General features: G+C 30.9%; 1 protein-coding gene across 7 annotated transcripts in view; it reads left to right on the forward strand.

Annotated features, from left to right (window-relative positions):
- LOC143195284 (voltage-dependent calcium channel type A subunit alpha-1) overlaps positions 1-26760 on the forward strand; it is a 182784-nt gene that overhangs the window by 140252 nt on the left and 15772 nt on the right. For 3 of the 7 annotated variants that reach the window (XM_076402290.1, XM_076402291.1, XM_076402293.1), the window contains 7 exons: positions 3832-4014; positions 6645-6733; positions 6793-6943; positions 7001-7128; positions 7184-7386; positions 7460-7671; positions 12879-12911. In XM_076402290.1, coding sequence (XP_076258405.1) covers positions 3832-4014; positions 6645-6733; positions 6793-6943; positions 7001-7128; positions 7184-7386; positions 7460-7671; positions 12879-12911 — 999 coding nt within the window. Of the gene's footprint in view, positions 1-2039; positions 2070-2562; positions 2608-3831; positions 4015-6644; positions 6734-6792; positions 6944-7000; positions 7129-7183; positions 7387-7459; positions 7672-12878; positions 12912-18290; positions 18482-23925; positions 23936-26760 lie in introns of all 7 variants that reach the window. The other 4 variants (XM_076402295.1, XM_076402288.1, XM_076402289.1 and 1 more) reach the window with 4 other exon arrangements.

Below are 26760 nucleotides of genomic sequence, written 5' to 3' on the forward strand. Positions count from 1 at the left end.
ACTGGCATCATTTTCCTTGTCGGATTTTATACTCTTGCCTAGGACAATCACAAATTTTAAATAATCACAAACATAGTATTCAAAACGTCATATTTGATTTGTATTATAACTGGTTGGCAATATATATTTATAATAACAAGAAAATAAGTCATAATAAATAATAAATAATTTAAAAGAAAATGAAATAAAAGCTTTTGTAGGAGGGTAGTTTAAATTGAAATATTCTAATTCGCTATAGATATTGGTGCTTAACTGCTGTCATAATAATATAATTGATTGAATATTATTAAAATAAAGAGAAGGTGATAAACTTAATATCTACTCAACAGTCACCAACAATGAATGTATTTTGCACTAATATTTTCAATACTGCTACTCCCAATTTGGATCAAAACTGTATTTGTAATAGTAAATACAGTACATTGGTTAAATTGAGTTTTAAGGGTGAGTGAAATCAATTGAAATCATTAAAAGTGGTAGAAATATTATAGCAGACCTGGAAAGCACTTTGAAATCTAAATGTAGTCAACAATGCCAAACACGACAAGGAATAACCATCCCAGTCACGCCGGTAACTGGGCTAAGTAAAACTGAATGTCATCTGGGATGGTAATTGGCTAAATCTGAACTGAAATTATATTATATTATTATTTAAAAAAATGTCAATGGTATAAAGGATACTTTAAAATAAATCTAAAAATTTAATAGAATCTAAGCCAGGTTTCAAATAAGAATCATATAACAATATAACTATTGGCTGACCTGCCTCCAATAAATCTATGCTAGCCACCAAGATGATTCTCGGTACAATATTGTAGAGCTAATAGGTATAACCAAATTTATATACCAACAATTGTATAACACCAAGATAAATCTCTGTACAATATTGTAGACCTAATAGGTATAACCAAACTTATATACCAACAATTGTATAACAAATTGTATAACCAACTGACTACGCGAGTTTTCTAAAAAATAAATTTCAATCTGTGGTCATTAACATGATGTGAACGCAATCAAGAGAATCGGGAGGGAAAATTTGATGTTTGTGAATATTTTGACAAACGCCGCAAAAAACATATCAGTTACACATTAGCTACTTTAGTGAATAAAGGTATTTTTCATTATTTGTGTTTTTACAATATTGGAACTGGAATTTCTTTTGCAAATTTAATATTAATTAATTTTTAATATTAATTATAATGAATTAAAACAGTGGTTTCTCACCTTCTATAAACACTAGTTATTACCTAATTAACACTTCTTAATATATTTTTACAAATATGGTACCCAAATTAATATACCAAATTAAAAATAAATAATTACTAAGATAATATATTGTAATTAAAAGCTAAATCCTCACAATGAAAAGGTTAATTAATATTTTACAAAATTCTTGTAGTATTCTTGTATTCCTGTAAGTGGAAAATGTCTTATTTGAACTTCATAACATTATTCTTTATGTTTATAAAAATATTTGATAGGGTATTATGTAAGTTACCCCATGTTAAATTAATGAAAGTTAGTTCAAGCTTCTATTTAAATATTTGTTTAACATAATTAAATTATCATAAATACCTTAGTAATACTGAAAATAACAGAAAGTAGTATTATACATTAAGGTTATAGAGGCGGGTTCCAATCTTGCTGGGACATGGTTGTAAATTTATGATTGTGGTTGTTCATAAGGCAAGATTGTAAAACCAAAGAAGAAAAATTATTCCATTCGTGCCTGCAACGAAGCGGGATTGAAAACCAGTCTTGGTTTTCCTCTGGACAAATTGGATCCTCATTTGTTAAAGCTGAGGACCCTGGTTCAGCAGTAAGTGGAGTTAGAAGGAGGCTCTAGGATATATTTTTAAAAAATGGCAGTTAAAAACACATAAAACTATTTCGGTGTATATAAATGTACAAAATATATGTTAAATAAAGCAAGTTTTTACGACAGATATCTAACAATATTACAATTATTATATGTGTTAAAAATATTTATTTGTTTTTTTTGTGTATCTGTTACTAAATTTTTCTTTTACTTCAAGGAACGGGCAGAGACAATGAGCAAAGACAGGGTACGTGAATATTATGACATATATATTTTTTTATTATCGATTACTTAAATTCTTAAGATACGTTTAACTCTCCTTAACAGTCTATCGATATCTTGTTTCTTTTCCTTTAAGCTGTTTTCTTCGACAGTTTCTCATCGAGAACCAAATCAGTCATAAAACTTGTTGAATAAACAAACCGGAAGAAAACAGCTTAATTTAGATGACCTATTATTGACTAGAAGCGTTAGTTGTCTATTTCCTCTCTCTATATATTTTGATTTTCCTTCTAGAAATTAGGTTTTTTGAGATAATAAATTATCCATCTCTTACTATAAAACTAATTTTGGGCCCAAAACTAGAATAATAAATATTGTTAGTCCTCTGCAACAAGGTTAGTCGAGTTAGCATGTCTTTAGAGCACCTTATTGCACTCGATATGGAAATGATAGAGATCTAGTAGATACACCTTAGTAAAACACCTTAGTATTTAAAGTTTTTTTTTCTATATTTTTAGACTAAAGAACTAGATGTTCCAGCCCTTATAGGAAAATGGTTAAAGGTTTGTTTTCTCTGATTTTAACAAGCTTTGTGTAAAATTTCTCCAGATATATAATGTATAGTTCGAAACAATACTCGCAAAAATGAAAAATAGTAGCAAATTCAACAAATTCCAAAAAAATTATTAAAACTTACAATTATTAGTAATATAACCTAATAAAATTGTTGATATAGTTTATTTATATATTTCATGATTAATTGTCAATTTATAAAAATTGAATCCACTAGATTATCAGAATGAAACGTTTTAATATGTTAATAATAAAGTGCTATTCATAATATAATAAATTATGAAATAGTATAAAGTTTTGCATAATATTTTATTTATTTTAAAAATATAATTCCTTAAATTAACTTACATTACCATCTTGTAAAGTTAAACATTTTTCAATTATTTTTTTTTCATCTTCATGATATTTACAATACTGCTGAACTTTCAGAGAAAACTAGCTGAAGCTTAAATCACGTATATAATACCATTACTAAATAGAAAACAATGTTTTAGCCACCTATCCCCTTACAAACCAATACCAAGTTAGACTAGATGTAGATTTGAATTATATAAATAACAGTACTTTAAAGATCAAGTAGCATTAAACGAGAATTAAACAAAAATGCTAGTTACCTTATTATCTTCAGAAAGGTAGTGAATTCAATTAATATAATAATTTGCTATTATTTTTCACATAGTATCTATAATCATGCGCTGCTTGAGCTTGTATAAAATCTCAGAACCAAAACTAAAGAGTAAATGACTAACGGAAGCATGTAGCATGTCTTAAAACAGTAACTATATCTCCCCTCGCCCTACCCCCCCGTTAATATAAAACAGTAGTTAAAGTTTGGAGTTAATATTGGCAAGTGTTTTGGTAAGTACGATTAAACTCACTGAAAAAATAACACCAATCTTACACCAAAACACTCAGTACACGAATAAATATTGTAAATACAAATTTGAGATCAATTTTTAGTTGGATTTTTTAGGTTTTTAGTTTTCTCTTTAGGTAGATTAGAGTTTAGATACTTAGGCATATAGAGTAGCGAATAATTCTCATGAAGATCCTTATGAACCTTAGAGCTTAAACGTTTCGAAACGTATAACTCCTACTTAAAGGAATTCATCATTTTTTTATCATTATATACTATCTAATGACTCTGGAAATTTTATATCAATCGAGGTATTGGTCTAATGGTCGTCCTAATGATATTTAACGAATTTTTTTAGGACAACTTCATCAACGTCGGGTTCCTGCGCTTGTTTCGAGCAGCACGGTTAATCAAACTGCTGCGCCAGGGCTACACCATACGGATCCTGCTGTGGACGTTTGTTCAAAGTTTCAAAGCTCTTCCATACGTTTGTCTTCTTATAGCTATGTTATTTTTTATATATGCTATCATTGGCATGCAGGTAAGAATACTAGAACTACTTATCATTCGTTTTTGTATTTTACGCTTAAATTACACCACATTATATTATATCATGAGAGATATGCAAGCTTGAAAATTGTGTAATGGATCCTTAGAAAAGAACAAAAATTTGCAGCTAGATTTTAAAAATATATAAATTTTTCTATAAGTTTTCTTAAGACAGACAAACTCTATAAGCCAGATATAAAGAGATCCTTAAACTAACAATTTATTGAATAATTGCAGCATTAAGTGTCACTTGGAGTCTTTAGGTGATATGAAAATTATAAAAATTGTTTAGAAAGAATATACTGAACTTGAGAAAAATTTAATAACATCTAATATATAACTTACAAATAAACCGGTTTTGTATTGAATTTATAACGATCTCATCTCATAATAAATAAAAAAGTTCTGAATATAACAAAATCCATAATAATAATGCTTTGTTTTTTAATCATAATACTATTGGATGAACACTAGTCATAATTAATTATATGAAAATTATAAAAATTGTTGAAATTATATAAAAACAACAATTTTGTTTTTTCTTTGAAGTCGAGGATCGAATCCGACGATCTACGTGCGCGAGAACTTTCTTAACTTCGGTGATCTTTTGTGATTTTGTGACATTTCAAATAATGTGCTCTTTTTTTGTTCATTTTATGCGATAGTGACACTTTACTACTAAGTGCGCGAGAACTTTTCTCACTTTGATTAATTACAATTTACGATGCCGAGGAGAAGACGACCTGACTTAGGTCGTCGCAGTCAATCAAATGTGTGAAGAGCTACCTCACGTGCTAACGGCACTGATGACCAGAGAGAGACAGATCAAGAAAATCGTATTGCTATATCAGAATCACGTTCTTTAAAATGTGACAATGAAGTAGATAGGCTTAGAATATAACGAGTTCTTGCACATGAAACACAACAACAGCGACCACGACGTAATGAAATTGGGCGATTCCGCAGACACAGAGCTGCTGTGATCCTGGAACGAGCTGCATTATACAGAACAATTTCATGCTCACTTTCCCACAGTTGGCCCAAAATTGTATGCAGTAGTTACCAAATACATGATACATGGACCTTACGGAGTTTCCAACTATAATTCACCCTATCTGGTTGACGGCAAGTTTTCCAAGCGATACCCAAGAGACCTGATTGCTGAAAGCGTAACGGGAAATGATGGATACCCATTGTAGCGTCGGCGATCAGTTGCGGATAATGGGCGATCGGTAGTTGTGAAGGTATGAAGACAAAATGTTGATGTAGACAATCGTTGGATCGCGCCATATTCGCCAATATTATCCAAAACATCAATGTGGAATATTGTAACTCTGTGAAGTCGATTAAGTACATATGTAAATATGTTAACAAAGGTAGCGATATGGCCGTCTTCGCTGTAACCAATGCAAATAACGAAATACCATAGTATCAGATGGGTCGCTATGTAAGTAGCAACGAGGCAATTTGGCGTATCTTTTCATTTGCGATCCATGAAAGACACCCTAAAGTAGTCCATTTAGAAAATAGTCAGGAGGAAAAAAGTCGAGGATTCGAGATTGTCGAAGATCTCAAAGGGACCATTCAGAATTTTCTTCCGGGTCAGTTAGTTTCCTTCAAATCAGTCGATACCTTTATGAACCAGGACGATGTAGTCAACTATCCCACGAAGTTTATAAATTCACTGGAATTGCCTGGATTACAACCTCACAAATTGAAGTTAAAGGTAGGATCAGTTGTCATCATGCTGCGTAACATTAATCAACCTCGACTGTGCAATGGAACAAGACTGGCTGTGAAAAAGATGATGAATAACGTCATTGAAGCAACAATCATAGAGAGAAAATACAAAGGAGAGGATGTCTTGATCCCGCCTATACCGATGATTCCAACGGATCTACCATTCGATTTATTTTAAACGTTTACAATTTCCAGTAGTTCTGGCCTTTGCGATGATCATAAATAAATCTCAAGGCCAGTTGTTGGAAGTTTGCGGAATTAACTTGGAGTTTCCCTGTTTCGAGCATGGACAATTAAATGTCGCTTGTTCGTGCATCGGAAAACCGTCATCTTTGTTTATTTACACACCACAAAACAAAACAAAAAATATAGTTTATCAGAAAGATTTAAATTAATTAACACACTGTATCATAACTGTGTGTATCTGTAAATATCTAATTGAAACCTTATAATTAGCCAGTATTTCAGGAAAACTCTGTTTTTTAAGTATTAAATATCATGTGTAATTAATCGAAAATAATAATAAAAATTCATTCATACCGAGCATTTTTTTATCTAATATATAAATCTAATATTTAACATCTAATATATAAATTAAAAATAAGCCGTTTTGTATTGAAGTTATAACGATCTCATGGCAAAAAAATAATAGTGAAAATGTTAGAGTATTAAACCAATGCAACCAATGACTATAACTAACAATTCAAAACAAAAAAGTTATATAACAAAATCCTTAATAATAATATTTTGTCTATTAATCATAATACTATTGAATGAACTCTGGTCATAATTAATGATATGAAAATTATAAAAATCATATGATACTCAATATGATATTTCTATTAATATGTAACTTTTAATAATTCTGTTTTCTTTTTTTAGGTGTTTGGCAATATAAACTTACCCAGCGACTCAATAAACAGACACAACAATTTTCAAAACTTTATACAGGGTTTAATGTTATTATTCAGGTGAGTGCCGATAATATCACGAGACTATTTTACGCTGATTATTATCTCTCTTTAACCAGGTGTGCCACTGGTGAAAATTGGCCAAGCATTATGCTGTCTTGTGTCAAAGGTCAAGAGTGCGATCCCAATACCGGTAAAACGGGTAAAGAATGTGGTTCCAACTTGGCGTATATGTATTTCGTCTCGTTTATTTTCTTTTGTTCGTTTTTGGTGAGTATGAGCTGGCGAGTTTAATGGAAATATAATTTTACCATCGGCTGATTGTAGATGTTGAACTTGTTCGTTGCTGTTATTATGGACAACTTCGATTATCTCACCAGGGATTCTTCTATATTGGGCGCTCATCATTTAGATGAATTTGTACGAATATGGGCTGAATATGACCCTAATGCTACGTAAGTATAATTATAGATGATATAAAACATCTATTAATATTTTTTGGTTTTATAGAGGAAAGATTCACTTTACTGAAATGTACGATATGCTGAAAAACATGGACCCTCCCCTCGGTTTTGGTAACAAGTGTCCAAACCGGCTCGCTTACAAGAAACTAATAAGGATGAACATGCCTGTGGACGATGAAGGAAAAGTGTACTTTACCACTACATTATTCGCTTTGATTCGTGAAAATCTGGCAATAAAAATGAGAGCTGGTAAAACATACATACATCCTAATATTAACTTATATTCTATGTAAAACAAAATGTATCATATTATCATTTCAAGCTGACGAGATGGACCAAGCCGATGAAGAGTTGAGAGAAACCATCAAGAACATCTGGCCATTGCAGGCGAAGAGCATGGTGCACGTCTTGGTGCCGCCAAATAACGATCTAAACGAAGGAAAAATGACCGTTGGTAAAATATACGGCGGCTTGTTGATACTGGAGAGCTGGAGAAGCACCAAGTTCGGCCAGATCGAGCCCAGCGGCATACCGGTAAGATTTCACGGACTCAGCAAGATTCATGTCGATGTATATTCTGTTTTAATCCGAACACAATACATCTGCGAGAGATATTCCCCTACATTCCTAAGATGGATGAATCCACATTTCAAGTTAAATCTATTTAAATATAGCGCTTAAATTCGTTAGTTGAGTTAAGCGAGTGCAAAATGTTTAGGTTTTTATTCATACTATTTATTATTTGTACCCAATTAAATACAATAACTATATAGCATAACATTTATATATTGCAAAGTATATTCAGAATGAATGTTCGAAATGTCAATTATTGAAATTTATCATTAAAACCCATTTTAATTATTATTTTTCCTTAAATTACTTACAGCTCAGAGAAGTTCTTTAATTTTCATAATGAAATAGCTCAAATCAATATTTATATGACCCAATATTTTAGACATCAAAACCTTACTACTATTCCACGTTAATAACTTTCTAGAAAATAATTATAATTTTAAAAATTAACTTTTTTTCGTCCTAAAGATAATGACAATCTACAAAAATATTGGCCATTAAAAACTTACCTCATATAATTTACTGTTAAAAATTTAGATAAAGAAAATATCATGCATTGATTTGGTTTTAGTTTTTTAAAAATATTATTTATTTTACTTTTTGAAATGGCCCTTGAATGAGATTTTTGGAGCAGGTTTAAGGCATTCTTGGATTCTCCTTTATTTGTTTAAGCTTCTTAGAACAAATCAGTTTACAAAATAGCTCTGAAGAAAAATAGGACGTCCGAGTTTTAACTTATTTCGGCATAGTTTATTAGATCTGAATTCATCTTTACCATAACATTCACGATTTGACTTCTAAATTCTTGATTTTCTTGACATCACTTGATCGGTTATCATCTATGGAGGTAACTTTTTAAGGGAGATTTTCTATCAGTTGACGAGGAATATGGTGTTTGGAACTGCTCGTTGCATTCATAAGACAGATTTAGCGACCCAAATATTTAAGGAATTCGTTCTCCTTTCGGTAAATATGTTCAAGCCAATTGCAACGGTAACGTAGCTTGTTTTTTGCTTTGATTCGGTTATTTTGGATTTGTTCTTCCACTGTGAATCATTTTATCTAATACTATCAATCTAATCTAATACTAATACTAATAAACTTAAAAAAAAAGAAAAAAATTGCCTTAACAACCGCACTTGGAACGTAGTGCCGCTTATGCTTGATGAAATGTGCATATGACTTTAGTCTTGATAAATTAAATAAGAGCAACATCCAGTAAATTAACCAATTCGACTTATTGATTCTTCTGCTTTAATTATTGATTCCAAGTACTTGAACTATTTACTTGCTCTAATTGGGTGCCGCTGTTTTACGATTAGACCTTGACATTCTCTTCACTGATTCTCATGCAATATTGGTCTAAAATAAAAACTATGATCTATCATGAAGAATGTTCAAAGCATCCTGTTTGTCTTTCTGAATGAATTCCTCAATTGTGCCTTGATTGTGATATATTAAACGAATGCCCTCATTTCTAACCTGATCTCGGAAATAAACATGTAGAGTTTGTGTTAAGCATCGCAACTGAAAGATGTTAAACTTACAGATGATAAACTGTAAGAGTGTTGAAGTCTTAGTGCCATCCAGAATAATTGCCAGTATAGCCTTTCTAAATAAACTGATTGTAGTCTTGATTGTAATAAACCTGTTACACTGTCTTAGAGAAACAAAAATAATGTATTTTATCTAATTCGATTTATTACTTCAGCAGTAGATGCCATTTTCTTATCCTGCATTACTGATACCATGTACTTGAATTTTTACACTTGCTGCACTGCCCCATTGAAATACCTGCCAATAATTTAATATTTTCTCCATACATTCTAAATTCATATAGCTCTTCATATTGCAAACTATATCGTGATGAAAGCTGGAAGCCTCATCTGTATTAGCGAAAATAGCGCATCATCAACGAACATCAAATTTGTTAAGAAGTTTGTAGCATATTAAACGCCATGTCGTTATTAAAACAATTCACATAATTACATTCGCTACCATGTTGAAAATCATTGCAGAGATGGCATCTCCTTGGTGAATACCTGCTCATATATCAAAAGAATTTGATAAAACATTTCGCACACTAATGGGTCAGTATTTACAGTCGCAAGCAAGGCAAAAATCGATAAAACAACAATTATTATTACGAATAATTTGGAATACAAAAAAGTAAAATAAGATAATTTTTTTTTCGTCTCATGACAAGAATCGAAAAATTCACTTTTGTTGTTTAACGAATGCAATAAAATTTAGTTTAGAAATTTAGTAAACTAACAAAAATACCGACTAGGAAATTCCCGGCAGATTTTAATTCAAAAGACTTACTTTTCTTTTGATGACGGTCATGGTGATCAGATTTCTTTGGAGCATATAAATAAGGTTTTCCTATATCCGGTAATATGCAAACCTTATCTTACCAATCCGTTTTTCATCGCATTAACCAATCCAATCAATTGTCATAAATCCAAATTACTGGTAACATAATTGACTGCTTTAATTAATTACTGTGGTATACATTTAAAATTTTTAAACCACTTTATAGCGTGGAAGCTTTGAAATAAGATATTATATTTTTTAAAACTATTCAGAAATTTATATTATTTTGAAGCTAAAAATATAGAAAAACTAATTTTATAAAGTCAGAAATGGTAAGCTTTTGAATGATTCAACAAGATAATATTTAAATAAAGTTGATGGTGCCTGATCATTTATACTAACCTTATCTTGTGCTATACATGTGCTATCTACATTACGTAAATCAATACCAATGAAGTGATGGCAATACCCTCACAAAATAGAATAAATTATATGAAAAGTAATATATTTGTAAAGAATTAATTAAATTATGAAATAGTGATTATTTTTATAATGGTATTAACTTACTTTTATTATATTTATAATATTCAGTAAAAAGTTTACTACTACGTATGTGGATTCATCTATCAAAACATATCATAAAACTCATAATACAGATTGTTCGATTAATTACTGTCGTCTCTCCGTTTCTTTGAAACCATATTCTATGTGGTCTTTAAGCATCCCTTCTATCTCTATGTCGACCCTGTTATAATATAAATGTTTTTAGTTGTGTTTCCCCCAGGATATGTTGTATGACTGTTTATTTCTTTTTTCGTTCTTCATTACCTAGATCATTTGTTTAATGATTTATCAGATTTATTTTTTCATTTTTTTCGAACAGGATAAATAGATACTCTGTTTAGTATAAGGTACGGGGTGTTAGATGACTTCGAGACCTAACAAGCAGTGATGGGACTGAAGGATACGCTATATCATCTACATGGCCAAACATAAAAGTCAATCACAAGCATTTTTGATATTGTAGATGATATTGTGGTTGCATTACTAGAAACACGGGGATCTTTTCTTGATGACAGTTCTGGCATTAGAAAAAGCCCGATATCTTTAATGATACTCTATTTATATTCATTTTATTTATATTTTATATCATATATGAGATTGTTCAAATATAAATCGGAACTTTAACATATCAAATAATGATCTTAGCGAGGCTTAGCGCTCTGAAGATAAAGAGAAGATAGCCATGAGTGAACAAAGTTAAAAAACGGGCCAGTTATACAACTTATTTTCACAAAATATGATGTAAAACAAAACTTTGAAAAGTCTAGAAACACGGTTCACTAATTATAATCTGAATAAAATCGAAGCATTCAATTTAACTCAAAGTTTCAAGGTTTCAAAGAATGGCTATTGCTAAGAAATACACGCATTATATCTCTACGAATTTTGGCTATAATCAATGGGTTGTAGTGGCGTAATCAACGGCCAGCATATATATATATATATATATATATATATATATATATATATATATATATATATATATATATATATATATATATATATATATATATATATATATATATATATATATATATATATATATATTATAGTATATACGCTTAGTAAATATAGAACTGTTGTCAGATAAAGGAGTTTTAACTCTCCAGTTAAAACTTAACAAATTTACCGTCTGTAATACTGATTAAATGCTAATTATTAAATTAAGCGAATAAGTAGTTAATATTTCGTTGACGTGGCTTCAGTTTTAGGAATATTTTACACTGAAAGACAGTTTGTAATTTATGTATAGATATATATCTAAATGCGAAACAATTTTATGAGTGGATTTGATTATCATAAGGCAATAACTTCACTCTGCCACATTTATAAAGTTTGCTCATGAACTTATTTAGATAGAAACATCTAATATTGATTAACCTGATTATCAACAAACATACATACTGCTTTAACAGGTGTTTTGTACCAAGTTGACTTCCTTGGGTGAGTTGTTCACTATTTCTATAGAGCAGAGAAACAATTGATGGTAGCTACTACCTTTATATCTGGCATATTAAATTTGGACGGACTCCTGATACCATTTCGATCTTTTCCAATTTAAAAGCGTTATGCACGCAATACCATCAAAAAAAGTATTACTCGAATTCATCCGCAACAGCCAGAACTTAACTTTAATTAAAATGGTGCATAGACAGAAGCAGAGCTCTAGCCAAGTTTAATTTCTAACTGGATGCATCTTCAAATAAAATGTCGATAAAAACCACTATTTACGTAGAACAGATAATATTGTTTGCTTAATATTGCTTCATTGATATATAAATTTTAGTCATTGGATTTTTAGTAAATGGACCTACAATTTAAAGTGGCCTCCAAACTACGGTCCTCAGCAAATGCTTACTGACTGACTAGTGAACTTGGAGACTATCTCATAAAATATCCAGCGCTACTCAGCCTAATTACTAACGTGGCTGACATGGGGTTCCTTGCGGAATTTTATACTCTTTTCTATAGACAATCATAATTACAATAAAAAGCAAATAAAAAAGAGTATATCAGTATTTAAAATACATAAACCAATTTACTATATGACAATATTCTGATTTATATTTGAATATTTTTAATGTTTTACCCCAGTTATATATTCTGATAAATTATTTAACTTTATACCATAATTATAATGCTTCTTCTAATGCTGGTAACTTTATGTCAATATTTCCTAAAAAACTAACAAAACAAATAAAAATGTTCAAAAAACTACGCACAAATACAGACAGATGAAAACGTCAACTTGTTTCCTATCAAACAATGTCATTTCTATTTCATTTCAGGGATTTGGAAATAGCCCATCTACAAATATAGCGGTAGTATACAATTGTTTCTTTTATTTAACACTTTTTACTCACTTTATATCCACATTTATTATATATTGTATTTCTCTCTCTATAACAACGAAAACCTTTCGTTCATTTTACTACCCAGATCCAGAACATACGGAAAAAATATTCGAATATGTCTGGTTTCTCGTTACTGAAAATCAGAAATATTGTTTATTTTTTTAATTTCGTGTCCTTTTCGTTTATATTTTTAAGTTTTTTTTTGTGATGTTTCAATTCTAGACTTACGTTCGACTTTTCTCATTCATAGTACAGTATCCAGTTTGTAGTCAGTCTAGTTTCTCGTAATCGTTAGCCAGAGCAAGATTTGTTTCATTTTGTTTTATTATCAATACAATTTGAGAAACACAAGTTAATATATTGCAGTTCCTTTTCTGTTTTAAATACTGATTTTTTTATATTTCGTTTCGTATTCCATATCCTCTTTTAGATTGTGTAATATAAAACGTGCATTATATTTCAGTAAATAAGTTTAATTTGTTAAATTCATAATTATTGCAAGAATAAATAATTAATTAATGTTTTCTATACGTGTATCATTTATTAATTATTGTATGACGATATTGATGACGAGGTATACTACATATGGGATTATAGATTGATTCAAGGGCTATAAAAGAAATTATAAACATTTTGATATAATTTAACAAGATATAGCCCGCTCAATTTAACGAGAAATATGCTGAAGTTATTGTCGATTAAGTTTGAAGATAATACATATCGATATAGGACAATAAATTAATATTAACGATTTTTAGTAGGTTTTTCGAGTATTCAAGGCTTCAAGCATGCTTTAATTCAATCTTATCGTTGTCAGGCAACTTCAAACTGATAATAATATACAACTTAATGGCGTAATCAATAGGATTTTGAATAAATTTGAACGTGGCTTGCAAAACAGTACTAAAATCAACAATCACACTGTAAATATTCACCAGCACTGTCTAAAACTACTTTTAAATTAAATTGGAAAGTAAATTTGCTGCTGACTCCTTACAATTGGGAAAAATATTTGAGGATTTATGTAATTGCTCAAAATTAATTAAGGATATTAGTAATACAATAGATCCAAAAAAATTAACACTATTAAAGCCTTAGATAGTGTAATTTTAGATAATGTTTTGAAACATTTTTGAAATATTGACGAACGTTTCTTATTACACAATCTTCTAAAATGCTAGACTTTCATTTTAATTAACTTCGATTTTGCTATCATCGTTTTATATGCATCTCTCTGTTATGTGCAAGTTTTACTTAAAATCAAGGGTGATACTCTATCTTATTAAAAATAATTCAATATAATCTACTCTCATATGCGAGTAGAGGTTGGAGTATAACCCCTGTTATTCGTATATTTGTCCCCTCTTATAGAATACAGTAATATTTGGTGCATGTATATTTGATATTGGTATTTGTCTGAACTATTTATTAAACTATTTTAGGTATTTCTCTTTTAGCATGCGTATTTAAGTAGATTTTGGATTTTAACAGCATCAGTAATTTTTGAAGTATTTTTAAGTGCCAAAAGGAATCGTTTCAAGAGACCTTTTGGCATTTTTAGTATTGTTACTTGCATGATCTTATATTTCCCTTTGATTATTGCAATTGATGAACAAACAAAAACTGTATATACGGCCACAGCTATACTTTTGTATATATCCTTGTATTATCAATTAATTCACTTTCCAAAAATGAAGAAGATTGCTATATGAACAAGATTCACATAAATCTTATGATAACAATCTTTTTCGTTGTCAGTCATTTTTAGTTTCAGCAGCACTATTTACAAATGGATTCATATGAGCTAAAATTATTAAAAATGTTTAATTCAATATATTCGATAAAACAACATCCAAAAGTTAACATGAATAAAATTAAAATAACATTAAATAATTTAAAACAATACCAGCATTGTCCTTTATATTTCGAAATTTGAGATCAAAAACAATTACTTTTTAACATAAATTATTTACCAAAATGCCTTCATTATTTTTCGAACAACTATATTTTCTATAAAGATCAGTACTTTTTCGCATTCTTTTGAAATCAGTTTTTCTTTTTCAGCTTTAGATACCTTATATGTGAAAAAATGTATTGTTTAAGTAATCAATCCCACGATAAATCACATGACGCTTTTTCACTATATGTTCGCATATAATATAAATGCTTCCAACAATTGATTTTATGTAACCTTTACAAAATACATTCTTAAGCCGTCGATAAGAAATAGCCATTAACAGTATTCCTTATGCCTGAATATGTTTACGCAGTTGTTCCAAATTTTACATTTAACCCCTATATTTAAGTCACTGTAAATAACACAAATTATCCTATGTCCAGATTTTCTCAGAATTTGCATCAAAAATTTTTAAAAAATTGGAAGAAAAACATCTCAATACCGAAGTATAAAGGATTAGCTTCATATATAACTGATATATTTATTATTTAACCCAATTATATATATATATATATATATATTTTCGACATATTCTAGTCGTATTAATTTAATCGAAAAAAATTAAAAGTTACTTTGGATGTTGCTGATCTTTATGACTGATTTTAACCAAAACGAATTCCACAAACGCTGATAAAGAAGAAAATGTTTTCGATCATTTTAAATATCCCAATAATTTCGAATGATTTACGTGTTTGAAATACAATCATAAACCGTTAACATTTATTGAGATAATATATACGCTGCAAGAGTGTTATTATAGAACAAATTTGTAAAAATACATTATTTAATTTAAAATAATATTATTAAAGACTATGATGGTAATCAAAAATGTGTTTCTATTAAACGGTCAATACATAGACAACTATGTATCTATGTTTTCCCTTCTGCCATCTTCTGAGAAATGAATAGATTCTGCAATAAAATATATGTGTATATATTCAAAAATAATTTTTGACCTTTAATCTATCTATCTTTTCGATGTAATATTCTATTGGCCGAAAAAAAAAATGTCTGTGATGATTATAGTCGATGTTGTGTATGTAATCTTTAACTTATTTTGTAATATGTGTTGGAACATTGAACAACATTATCTTACATATTATGAGATATTAGAAGATATTTTGCTTTAGTTCGAATATTAATCCAAGTACATATAGTTAATAGCAGTAAGCTATAATAGCATTGCTGTTTTCATAGTTAATAAGATATAATTTAAAAGCCAAATTTCACAAAATATCAGGTCAATTGAAAAGTCCCTGGTCTGACACATAGATGGCACTACTAAAATTAAAGACTTTTTTTAGTTAGGTCTAACCCTTAAAGGATGCGTGTATAAATTTGACAGCAGTCGGATCATTAGTTTGTGAATAATAGCATTTTGAGTGAAGCAACTTTTGTTATTGTGAAAACACGGATAAAAAGGAATTTCGCGTGTTGATAAAATATTGCTTTTTGAAGGGAATAAATGCAGTTGAAGCAAAAACTTGGCTTGATGTCGAATTTCCGGACATTGACCCAGGAAAATCAACCATCAAGGATTGGTATGCTAAGTTTAGACATGGTGAAATGAGCACTGAAGACGGTGAACGCAGTGAACATCTACAAGAGGTTGTTACCGACGAAAACATTAAAAAATCCACAAAATGATTTTGAATGACACATCATATCATCCACGAATATCTTAATATGAGAAAGCTCTGTGCAAAGTGGTTGCCACGCTCACTTTTGACCAAAAACAACGACGAGTTGATGATTCAGAGCAGTGTTTGAAGACGATTAAGTGTAATAAACCCGAGTTTTTGCGTCAATATGTGACAATGGACAGTCATCCGAGTGGGACTGCATATGATAAACCCGCCCCAAAGCATGGGAAAACGCAACAGTCAGCTGTCAAGGTTATGGCGTCTGTATTTTGGGATGCGCATGCAATAATTTTCATTGACTACCTTGAAAAGGAAGGACCATCAACAGCGATTATTACGTAGTGTTATTGAACCGTTTGAAGGGCAAAATGGCCGAAAAACGGCCGCATTTGAAGAAAAAAAAAGTGCTGCTTCATCAAGACAATGCACCGTGTCACAAATCAGTGAAAATGATGGCAAAAATCCATGAATAGGACTTCAAATTGTTTCCTCATCCTCCGTATTCTCCAAATCTGGCCCGCAGCGACTCTTTTCCCGTTTTCAGATATAAAAATAGTGCTCGCTGGGAAGAAATGTTCGTCGAATGAAGAGGTGATTGCCGAAACTGAGGCCTATTTTGTAGCAAAGCACAAATCGTACTATAGAAATGGCATCGAAAAGTTGGAGGGTCGCTATAATCAGTATATCACCCTTGAAGCGAATTATGTTGAATAAAAAAACATTGCCAAAAAAATGTGTTTTACTATGTTAGGCCGGAGACATTTCAAATGACTAGTTCTGGATACATTTGTCGAACCACATTAACTCTAAAACTTTCGGAAATTTAAATAATCAAAATGCCCCCATGGAAATTTCCTAAACCATTAATTCACGGATCATTTTAATATATCTCGTGTCTATTTTTCATCACTCTCAGTCCAGAATATAGTTTCAATAATTAATTCAAAGCACTGTCAGCTAAAGACAGCTTTCAACGAATTCAGGTGTGTAGCGATTGATCTATTTCCACATAATTTGTATTGTTTTGAGCCGATGTAAGCAGCCGCGGTATTTGTACGACCACACTTAGCAATTCATAATAGATTTTTACAGTTATACAAAAGCGAAATTTTATTTTCTTTATAGAGAAAATCATTGAAACATAACTAGATAATAGTAATGTAAAAATAATTAACTTTATTTTAAATGAAACCTTAATTTGCCATAAATTATACCGAATAAAACATGTTGAATCAAACATGTATGAATCATAAAATTACAAACTAAAGTATATTTATTATTACAAATAATCATAAAGACAGTAGTTAAGACATATTAAGCAAAGTTTTACTATAAATTAAGGAAAATATCAATTTATAATTATAAAAAGTAAAACATTAGATAAAAAGTAGAATATATAGTATCATAATGTGTTAAATATTAACAAACGAACTAATAAATCAATGAATTAAAATAACCAATTAAACATCACTATACAGGTTACATAAATTTATTAGTCCGTTTGAAGACATAATATAAAAATATAATGTACACAAAAAGTATAATTAGAGTATGTCTGTATCGTCTTTAAAAATTGATCGAAAACATTTCCTTGGCACAGTTCAATAGATTCATGAAAAAATCACTAGATTATCGATTAACCATATGCCGTATCTGTACATTAAACTAAAATAGAAATTAAAGCTAAACAAAATCCAAATAACCTACCAGTCACAGAAAACTATACGACAATGTATTCAAAAACAGAAGGCTTCGTTTTTCGATTGCCTTATGGACACCATGGCGGGACATTTGGGGGGCTCCAGAACGGGTTCTATTAGTTTGGAGGGGGCTCCCCTAATGGGGGGTCACGAAAACACCGACCAACATCATCACCACGAGGAGAGCTCCTTGATATCGTTAGCTAGGAGAAGCACGAAGAGGAATCGATCGATACGGTTAGTATTTTTCATTTTGTGTATTATCCGTTTTGATGAAAAACTGTTTATTAGATTATTAAGAATTGTTTGATATACAAGATACATTTCAAACTAAATTGGATTGTTAATTAAAATAGACTCACTAATTTACTGAGCGTGATAATTTATTTGTTCATTCGTAAAAATTATTTCGTCTGCAGAACAATTCTCTTTCATTAGCTTAACTACGTTAATTTTATGCATTTTTTGGTCACCAGTGAATTTGTACGATATAAAAGATGATACGGAAAACTAAATGTTTATTAAAATTGCGAAAAAATATTAGTTTATACATATTCAAGTATCCATGAACCAATATGGACTGATTTTTGGTGCATATGAATATGGTCTAATCATTAATTGACTAAAATATCGTCCAAATATTTTGACTTTGGACAACGTTAGCCTCTTATTTTTCAGACCGATCCTTCCAAAAGGTCGCTATAGGAACATGTGCGGATTTTTTTCGACAGGTATATCTACACCATTTCAATTGTCACCTGTTTATTTGTTCATAAAATTTGCATTGATTGTCCCTACTTAATCTAATTACTTAATTTCTAATGCTTGCACTGTATTTCAAGACTGAATTAGATGCCAGAATGTAAAAATGTATAAATATCAGAGCAACATTGAACGACTGGCAAAATAATAATTCAAACAAGCCACATTTTAGTCTTGATTGAATTGCCTTTTCTACACTCACCATCTTAAAGAAGTGAAGCATAAAGATTATGGTAAAACCAATCATGAAGAGGTGCATGATCGATTAAAGCTGAAGCTCATTACTTGAATTGTATACGCGAGTTTCTTTTCCTGCATTACTGATTCTAATATGAACTTCTGCATTTGCTCTAATGGGATTCCGTTTCCTTAATTTGAATTATATCGTTGAAGGGTTGAAGTATCAATATATGCGTAAGAAAATATAGCGCTATTGCCAGCGAACATTACATCAGCATTAAATTGAATGGCATGTCTTCTTTTAACTACCTTTCGCATAATTCCATCTTGCGAGCACCGCCTACGATCTCAAATAAAATTGTGATATTGTTTCGCACTCGCACACATTTAATGTAAAAGTTCTAATCAGATATAGATAGTCAAAAATAGGACGGAAATTAATAAAAACGACAATCTCATGCTTTCCATGTCCAATAGGTTTCTCGGGATACAAAAATCTAAACCGTGCCTGCTTCTCTCAAGTTATTTTTTTTTCATAAGACCTTGGTATCTTTATTATATACAAATGTCTATATAAAATATCAGTGAACTTAAGTCATTTAAATTTCTAACGTCATAACGTCGCAATGCTCAATAAATTATGAGTTTTAGTTTATTTTGGCGTATAACGTATAATAAAATTCTGATGTAAAAAATAATGAAACCGAAATAATGTTATCAAATATACTTTATTTTAACATTTAATGTATATTTCAACAAAGTACTTAAATAACAGTTAATTATACAGCCACAATAGTTGTATAGTTTGTTACATCGAACCCTTATTCACACCACACAGAAGGTGGAATTCTAGTCGCGTTTTTTTATGTAGTGGTATAACCTGCAGGCCTAATGCATCTAATTAACAATTGCATATCCAAGTAATGCATTTTACTTTCTTTAGAGGATACAACTACCTTTTTACGTTTATCTTCTATTCGTTTACGTTCTTTTATGCCCACAAATCACGCCCTACAATACAATTTTCTACATTTATTCTCAATTCATTATATACACACCTTTAACTGTTTCCACTCTCATCACCAAATACATCATAATCACCTATCCCGAAAGTTTCATTTAGTCACTGTCACTTTCTGAGTTACTGTTCAAGCCAGTCACTAAGCTGTTCATGTCCAATATATCCAAAACTTATTAACGATTTCACCATTTGTCAATTTTCTCCTCTGTATGTATGACGGAGTTCATCCAAATCGAAGATGTTATTTTAGACAAGACAAACAGTTCTTGCTTGTATATCCTTCTCGACCTGCATCTCCATTATAGTAATTATTTTCCGCTTCCCATATCAAATAGATTGGATTAAATATGCAGTTAGAGGGAGGAAGATGTAATAATTGGTGACCATACTGTTCAGCATAGGGAGGAAGCTGTTCAGTTCTACAATTAAACATTTAATTTATATTTAACGACTATTTGAAATATTTCACAGTTTAACATAGTCTCTTCAAGCCTTAATTTATATTTTGGAAATCGTTCCTTCATTACAGCCTTTGACAATATACTTGTTGGGGTCTTTTCCACCAGTGTACTATGATATGGTGCATTGTCCATAACAATATCTTCAATGGTTTCTGTTAGTTCTTTAATAACTCATTTTCAAACCAGTATAAAAACGTATCGTTCATTTCTCCATGATAGACTCTATTGGGTTTGGAGGAATACACTAACACTGGTATTAAAACGAATTTACAAACTGCAATAGGCTATACATTATACATATTATTGACGTGAGTTCACTGTTATATCCGATAGACTATATATTTTGTCACTATGAAGCTTATACTTTGATAGTTTTTCCAATATTTAATATATCCTTTTTACAATATTAAAACAATTATAATCTTTATATATAATTCTCTTCGATCGATATAGTTACGTAAATAAAACCCGAAACCATTGAAATAATGTTTCCCCTTGACCTTTTAATTAGGATCGTTTCATGTGTGACTTAGTCGACTCTAGCGGTCTTATCCTTTTTCAACGCAACCTCTGATTATTAGGAGCTTGAGAAGCTCTCGCTATATTTATTTTACTGAAGATATTAGAATATTAAGAAAACCTTATTAAGAAAGTCATAAAAAGTTCCCAAAATAAACTGCATTTAAAAGATATGGATTCAAGAATTGATTGTTATCTATTCGAAAACAAACTAAATCCATCTCACTTTCTCACCATTCATTTAGTCTTAAAACAGATGGCCCTTGCATAGCGATAGTCACGTCCATAATGGTATATAACAGCTCCCTCTTAAAGAAAGAGCACAAGGGTGTACGTCGTTATTAACAGCATATAGTTGTCTAAACAGCGCATAGTAGTTGTAGAATTATTTTTGAGTCTGCCAGTTTGCCTCTGAAGACCTTCAACATGGCATTTGTTTCTATCCACATTTCAATGGTACTCCTCTATAGAATGATTTCCCGAGTTTTGGTGACTCCAAATCCGATAGTCTACGGCTAAGAAAATGAGCTACTACAATCTGGCTTTGTCATCTGTTCTGGCTGTTTGCATCCTGAACTGTATACTATGTTAATTCATAGTAACTAGAGTCCGCCTTTGGTGGCCTTAGAGCTTGAAATATGATGCGGGTACGTTTCTTGCTTGGAATATTTTATCGCTAGGGGTGGCTGAGTACCCTCAATGCACCTTTGGTGGCCTAGCTGCGATACTTTTGCCCGAACTCCATTTAACTACAGTAAGAAATGCTTGGAATAACTGCGGAAAGATTGAAAATTCAAAGTCAATCAGTCTTCGTTTCTTGATAATTAATTTGATTGCGGTTAATTGAAGGAATTCAAAGGAGGACAGAATTATAATCCCCCGGAATCCTACCAATTAAATCGGTTATAAAATATGAATTGTTTTAGAACAAGAAAGCTATTGTTTCCTATAAAAAACTGTTTGATTCGAGGAAAGAATAGGTGACTTGTTGAACGACGATACAAAAAGACTGATGATGTTTATCTCTTCCAAAATTATCCAAATCCTTCTCATCATACAGGTGGTCTTAAACCGATGGCCTCTGCACATGGCTGCGATAGTCAGATCTATAATGGTATATAACACGTATACCCGAAAGTACTGGTAAAATAGCACATACATACATTCTAAATAACTACAATGGTTCAGTTGCCGAGTGTGGTGACTCTTTTCATATAAAAATGTAATTCGTTCATGTTTTATATGTAATGTCTGAATTTTTTAAAATTATTACACTTTCTTTTTGATACAATTTACAACAATCAAAGCATGAAATATAAGTGTAAATTGAATCAAAGTTAATATTTATCATATTTTTTTAACAATTCTTAATAATCTTAAAAGCTTTTCATTAAGGACGCTTAAAGGAATAAATATTCGCGATGCAACCATCATTGTCAACGTTATCATTTTTAACAAATAAGGTTTTAAAAAACTGAATATCAGCAACTTGTACATTCCCATATGTAATAATTTTATCGGAGCAGCGCTGCATGTATTCTAATAACGTTTTTACTTCAAAAATTCATTTATTGAGAAATATTGGTGCAATATTCGTTGATCAAAATATTTGGAACCACCTTCTACAATTTTTTCCTATACCTTTGTCAACAGCAATTCACGTTGAAAGAACGTTGTTGGTTTACCGCTCGTGCCGATCTGAACAAGTAATAATCAGAAAGTGCTGCCTGGCTAGGGTATTAGGTGCAACAAAATATTCCATTACAACTAGAGGAGGGTATCCTTAACTACTTTTACGACGTGTTGTCATGCTTTAGATGACTTTTTTGATATCTATTACTCGTTGTTGTTCGTCTTTTTTACAACAATGAGCGTTCAATTTATTAAAATGACATCCTTAATTATATGCAAAACCAAATTCGTTTGGCTGTAACAACTCCGTAATACATTACTCCTTACTAATCTCACCAAATGCATAACAAAATATTATATCTATAAATATGTTATTTCTGTATCAATGTGATTAATCCATTTGAAATTCTCATAAAACTTGTTTTCTTGCAATGAAGCCAAACTGCTGAAACGGTTCGAAATGTTTTTTTTTTTTGGAAAATTTTAGGTCCTTACTGTCGCATATAAATGTTTGTAAACAGTTGATTCATCAAATGCTGCAAGTTCCTTGAAATTTTAAGATAGGTTTTCCTCCATTAGATCTTGCTCTTTATTGTTGTCGTACAGTTTTAGTCTTACTGGCCGATTTTTACATTGATATCAATATCACCACCTTTCAATCACTGAAGCCGAATCGGACAATTGAGATTTGATGGAGCAGCAATATTACAAGTTCCTAAAAAGGTCGGATGGACTTCGGCAGAAAAATATTGATAATGTCGATAATACAATTTTGAGCGTTCCATGATTAGCGTCTGCATATACTGGATAACTCAGTAATGCTAAAGAAATCACTGATATTTTATATGGAGAATTGCCAAAAGCATAAAATTTAACACGCTGATATCAATACCGATATATAATATTTTCTCCAAAAGTTATCGCTGATCAAAATACATTCAAATACCTTATAATAATATAGTTTAGCTGTATGCCCGCATTGTTCAACATTATTGTAAATTTACATGGAATTATATTAAAATTTAAACGTCCTTGTTGAAATACCACTAATAATCTAAAACTATCATTAATATTCTCGCATATTAATTTTTTTTTCTTTGTTACAGACAGAAAAAGGTGAACAAACACACCCCCTACATGGTAAACTATTTGTGATTAGAATAGATAAATAAATAAATCAATATTAGCTATGTTTACATCGAATTCAGTCGTAACTAGAAACATTACTCCAAAAAAAAAATAGGAACATATGTTAAAAGCGAAAAATTAGCGAGAAAATTTTAGAGTAGGTCCAGCCCTAGGCGGAACAAATATTAATTAGACCTTCCATTTGACGAATCATTGTTAGCAAATCATTATTGTTCACAGATTCATCAAAAAACTGATGTTATAGTGTTAGAACAAGTCATAGAAGGTATTTTAGATAACAAAAAGCATAGCCTATGCCGTATGTTTAAAAATATTTTGAGTAGCAAATCTATATATGAGATGCTGATGAACTAGATGTTTCTAGATTCCCACACAAATATCTCACTCGCTATGGACTTACTATCGATGCTTTTCTTCCTGACGAGAGATCTTTGTGTGGGGATATCTAAGAAGGCCCTTCTAGTAACTGAAACAATATAGATTTGTGTAAATAACACACACTGTTCGAATTTGATTCTGCAATATTTAGACTTGTTGCATTGCCCGAAAGCACTTTTCATGTCTGCCAACAATCGCCAGTCGATTGCTAACGGATATGAATTGTGTCAGACGTAACCTCTAGAAGAGTTTGGTAGCATATTTGACTTATATTACGGCTGCGCATGCTTATCTTTGATATTTATTTCTAATCATTGAAATTTGTCTTTAATTCGTTTCAATTCTTTCCAAACACAATTAATCTCACCGAATTTTCCACGTTGGTTTACTTGTTATGTACAATGACGTACAACTTCATTGCCTCACTATCGACACATGTGAAGATTTTTTGATTCATACGCTACATGGAAGACAGGGTGTTTCTCATTTAGATTCCATTCATAATTTCAATTAAATATTAGATGTTTCAATTCATTTATGTTCTCATGATGAAGATAATTAGTTTTAACACAAGATGGTTAAATGTGTTAAACTTCACTATCTATTAAAAATAATAAATGATGTATATTATTTAACTCAGCTCTATAAAAATACTTGTAATAGTAATTCAAATACATTTTTTTTTGTTTTTAATACTAAATGCCATATATAACTGTTATTCTAGGTGTACAAATATGTTCCCGTTTTTTTTGAATATATAAAAAATTGTTTATTTGCGTATACCATAGACTATGTATATTTTTAATTATGCTCCCTTTAAACCTACAAAATCCGGGCATCTTTTATCCAGTTTATAAATTTTCTTTTTGTGGAAAGATCCTTTTTAGTTAAGATAACAAGCAGGAATCGTAAAGAACCCAATCTGAAGTCGCTTCCATCTGTGTGGATAATGACTTCTTATATATTTCTAAGCATTTTTTGGTAAAATAAGTAATATGTCCATGTCTAAGTAAGCCTAGATTTTAAGAATTATTTAAGAGCCATTTCAATTTCAACTTTTTATTATTCAATTACGTTTTCCATGATGTCTTTGATGTCCTCCTCGAGTTTTCCATGATGTTGTGAAAATAATATCTGCTAACATCGGCGTTCAGATTATTACTGTGGGATTTCCTGTAGTTACTAGCAATAACTTTGTGTATCCTCACATCTACCATTTCTTTTACTTATCACAAAAAACTTTTCCCTCTGAGATTTTCTGTAAGATCAGGGGCATCAAAAGTTCAGACCTGTTTTCAGAAGCAGAACTTCGTTTCCTCCATTTCCATTTTATTCCCAAATTTTCACGCTGAAATTTATCACTGCCACTATTATCCGTAGTTCTGTATTCAACAATCTCCTTCCTACACAAAAAATAAGTTATTTGAACTGCTCTCCTACTACCTAAAATACAAAAACATATATATGGACAATTCTAAATCCATTATAGAACCTGGATATGCCGTTATCTGGTATAAGCGAACTTAAAATACCAAAAAGGAATCTATACCTACAGTAGAACCGTTGAAGATGATGAAATGGTTCATCCCTATTGATCTTAGGTTCCTTTCTGTTGGATAGTTATCTACTGACGCTAGGTGGATACCCCTCTGGATATTGGAATACTCATCGTTCATTTATGCATCCACAATAACTTTTATCCCATTAGAGTTAAAAACGGCTTCTTCAGCCCTCTTCCTAGTTTCTCAATCCATATCCATGAGATAAAACTAAACCTAAGAGAGGAGCACTGATACTTCACTGACGCTAGGTGGATACCCCTCTGGGTATTGGAATACTCATCGTTCATTTATACATCCACAATAACTTTGATCTCAATTGAGTTAAAAACGGCTTCTTCAGTCCTTTGACCTCCTCAGACCAGCAACCAATCATCCGTCTCCAGAACGACGAACCTAACCTCTTTCCCATGAGAACAAGATTTGGGCTGAATAACTTCAAAATACCAAAATAGTATGCGACAATAGTGACAAATTAATGGGATTTCTTAGAGAGATTAACTATTACTACAGAATTTAGCTTAATGATAGTAGTGCTGAAATTTAGCTTAATGTGAATTTATTATCTTAGCTTATTCCTGAATAATATTTTTGTCGTTGTATCCTGACTATTCAATCCCATCTCAATTACCAAAGCTGCCTCACTAAGTGATAGGTTGTACTTGGTCTAGAGCATATAATACCGCTCATTAGGAATCTGACAACACTTCAATTTATCTCGTAGAGTTTCCGAGGTATATCTCTCTCAATGCATATAGATGCATACATGAATATACTATACATCATCATACATATAGAATATCAAATAAACTAAATGATTCCACTTCTCCTTTAACTATTTATACTCTTTTTATC

The sequence above is a fragment of the Rhynchophorus ferrugineus genome, unplaced genomic scaffold (genome assembly GCF_030347505.1).
Source record: "Rhynchophorus ferrugineus isolate W39M unplaced genomic scaffold, kcgeb_rfMv2 rfM4, whole genome shotgun sequence".
NCBI lineage: Eukaryota > Metazoa > Arthropoda > Insecta > Coleoptera > Curculionidae > Rhynchophorus > Rhynchophorus ferrugineus.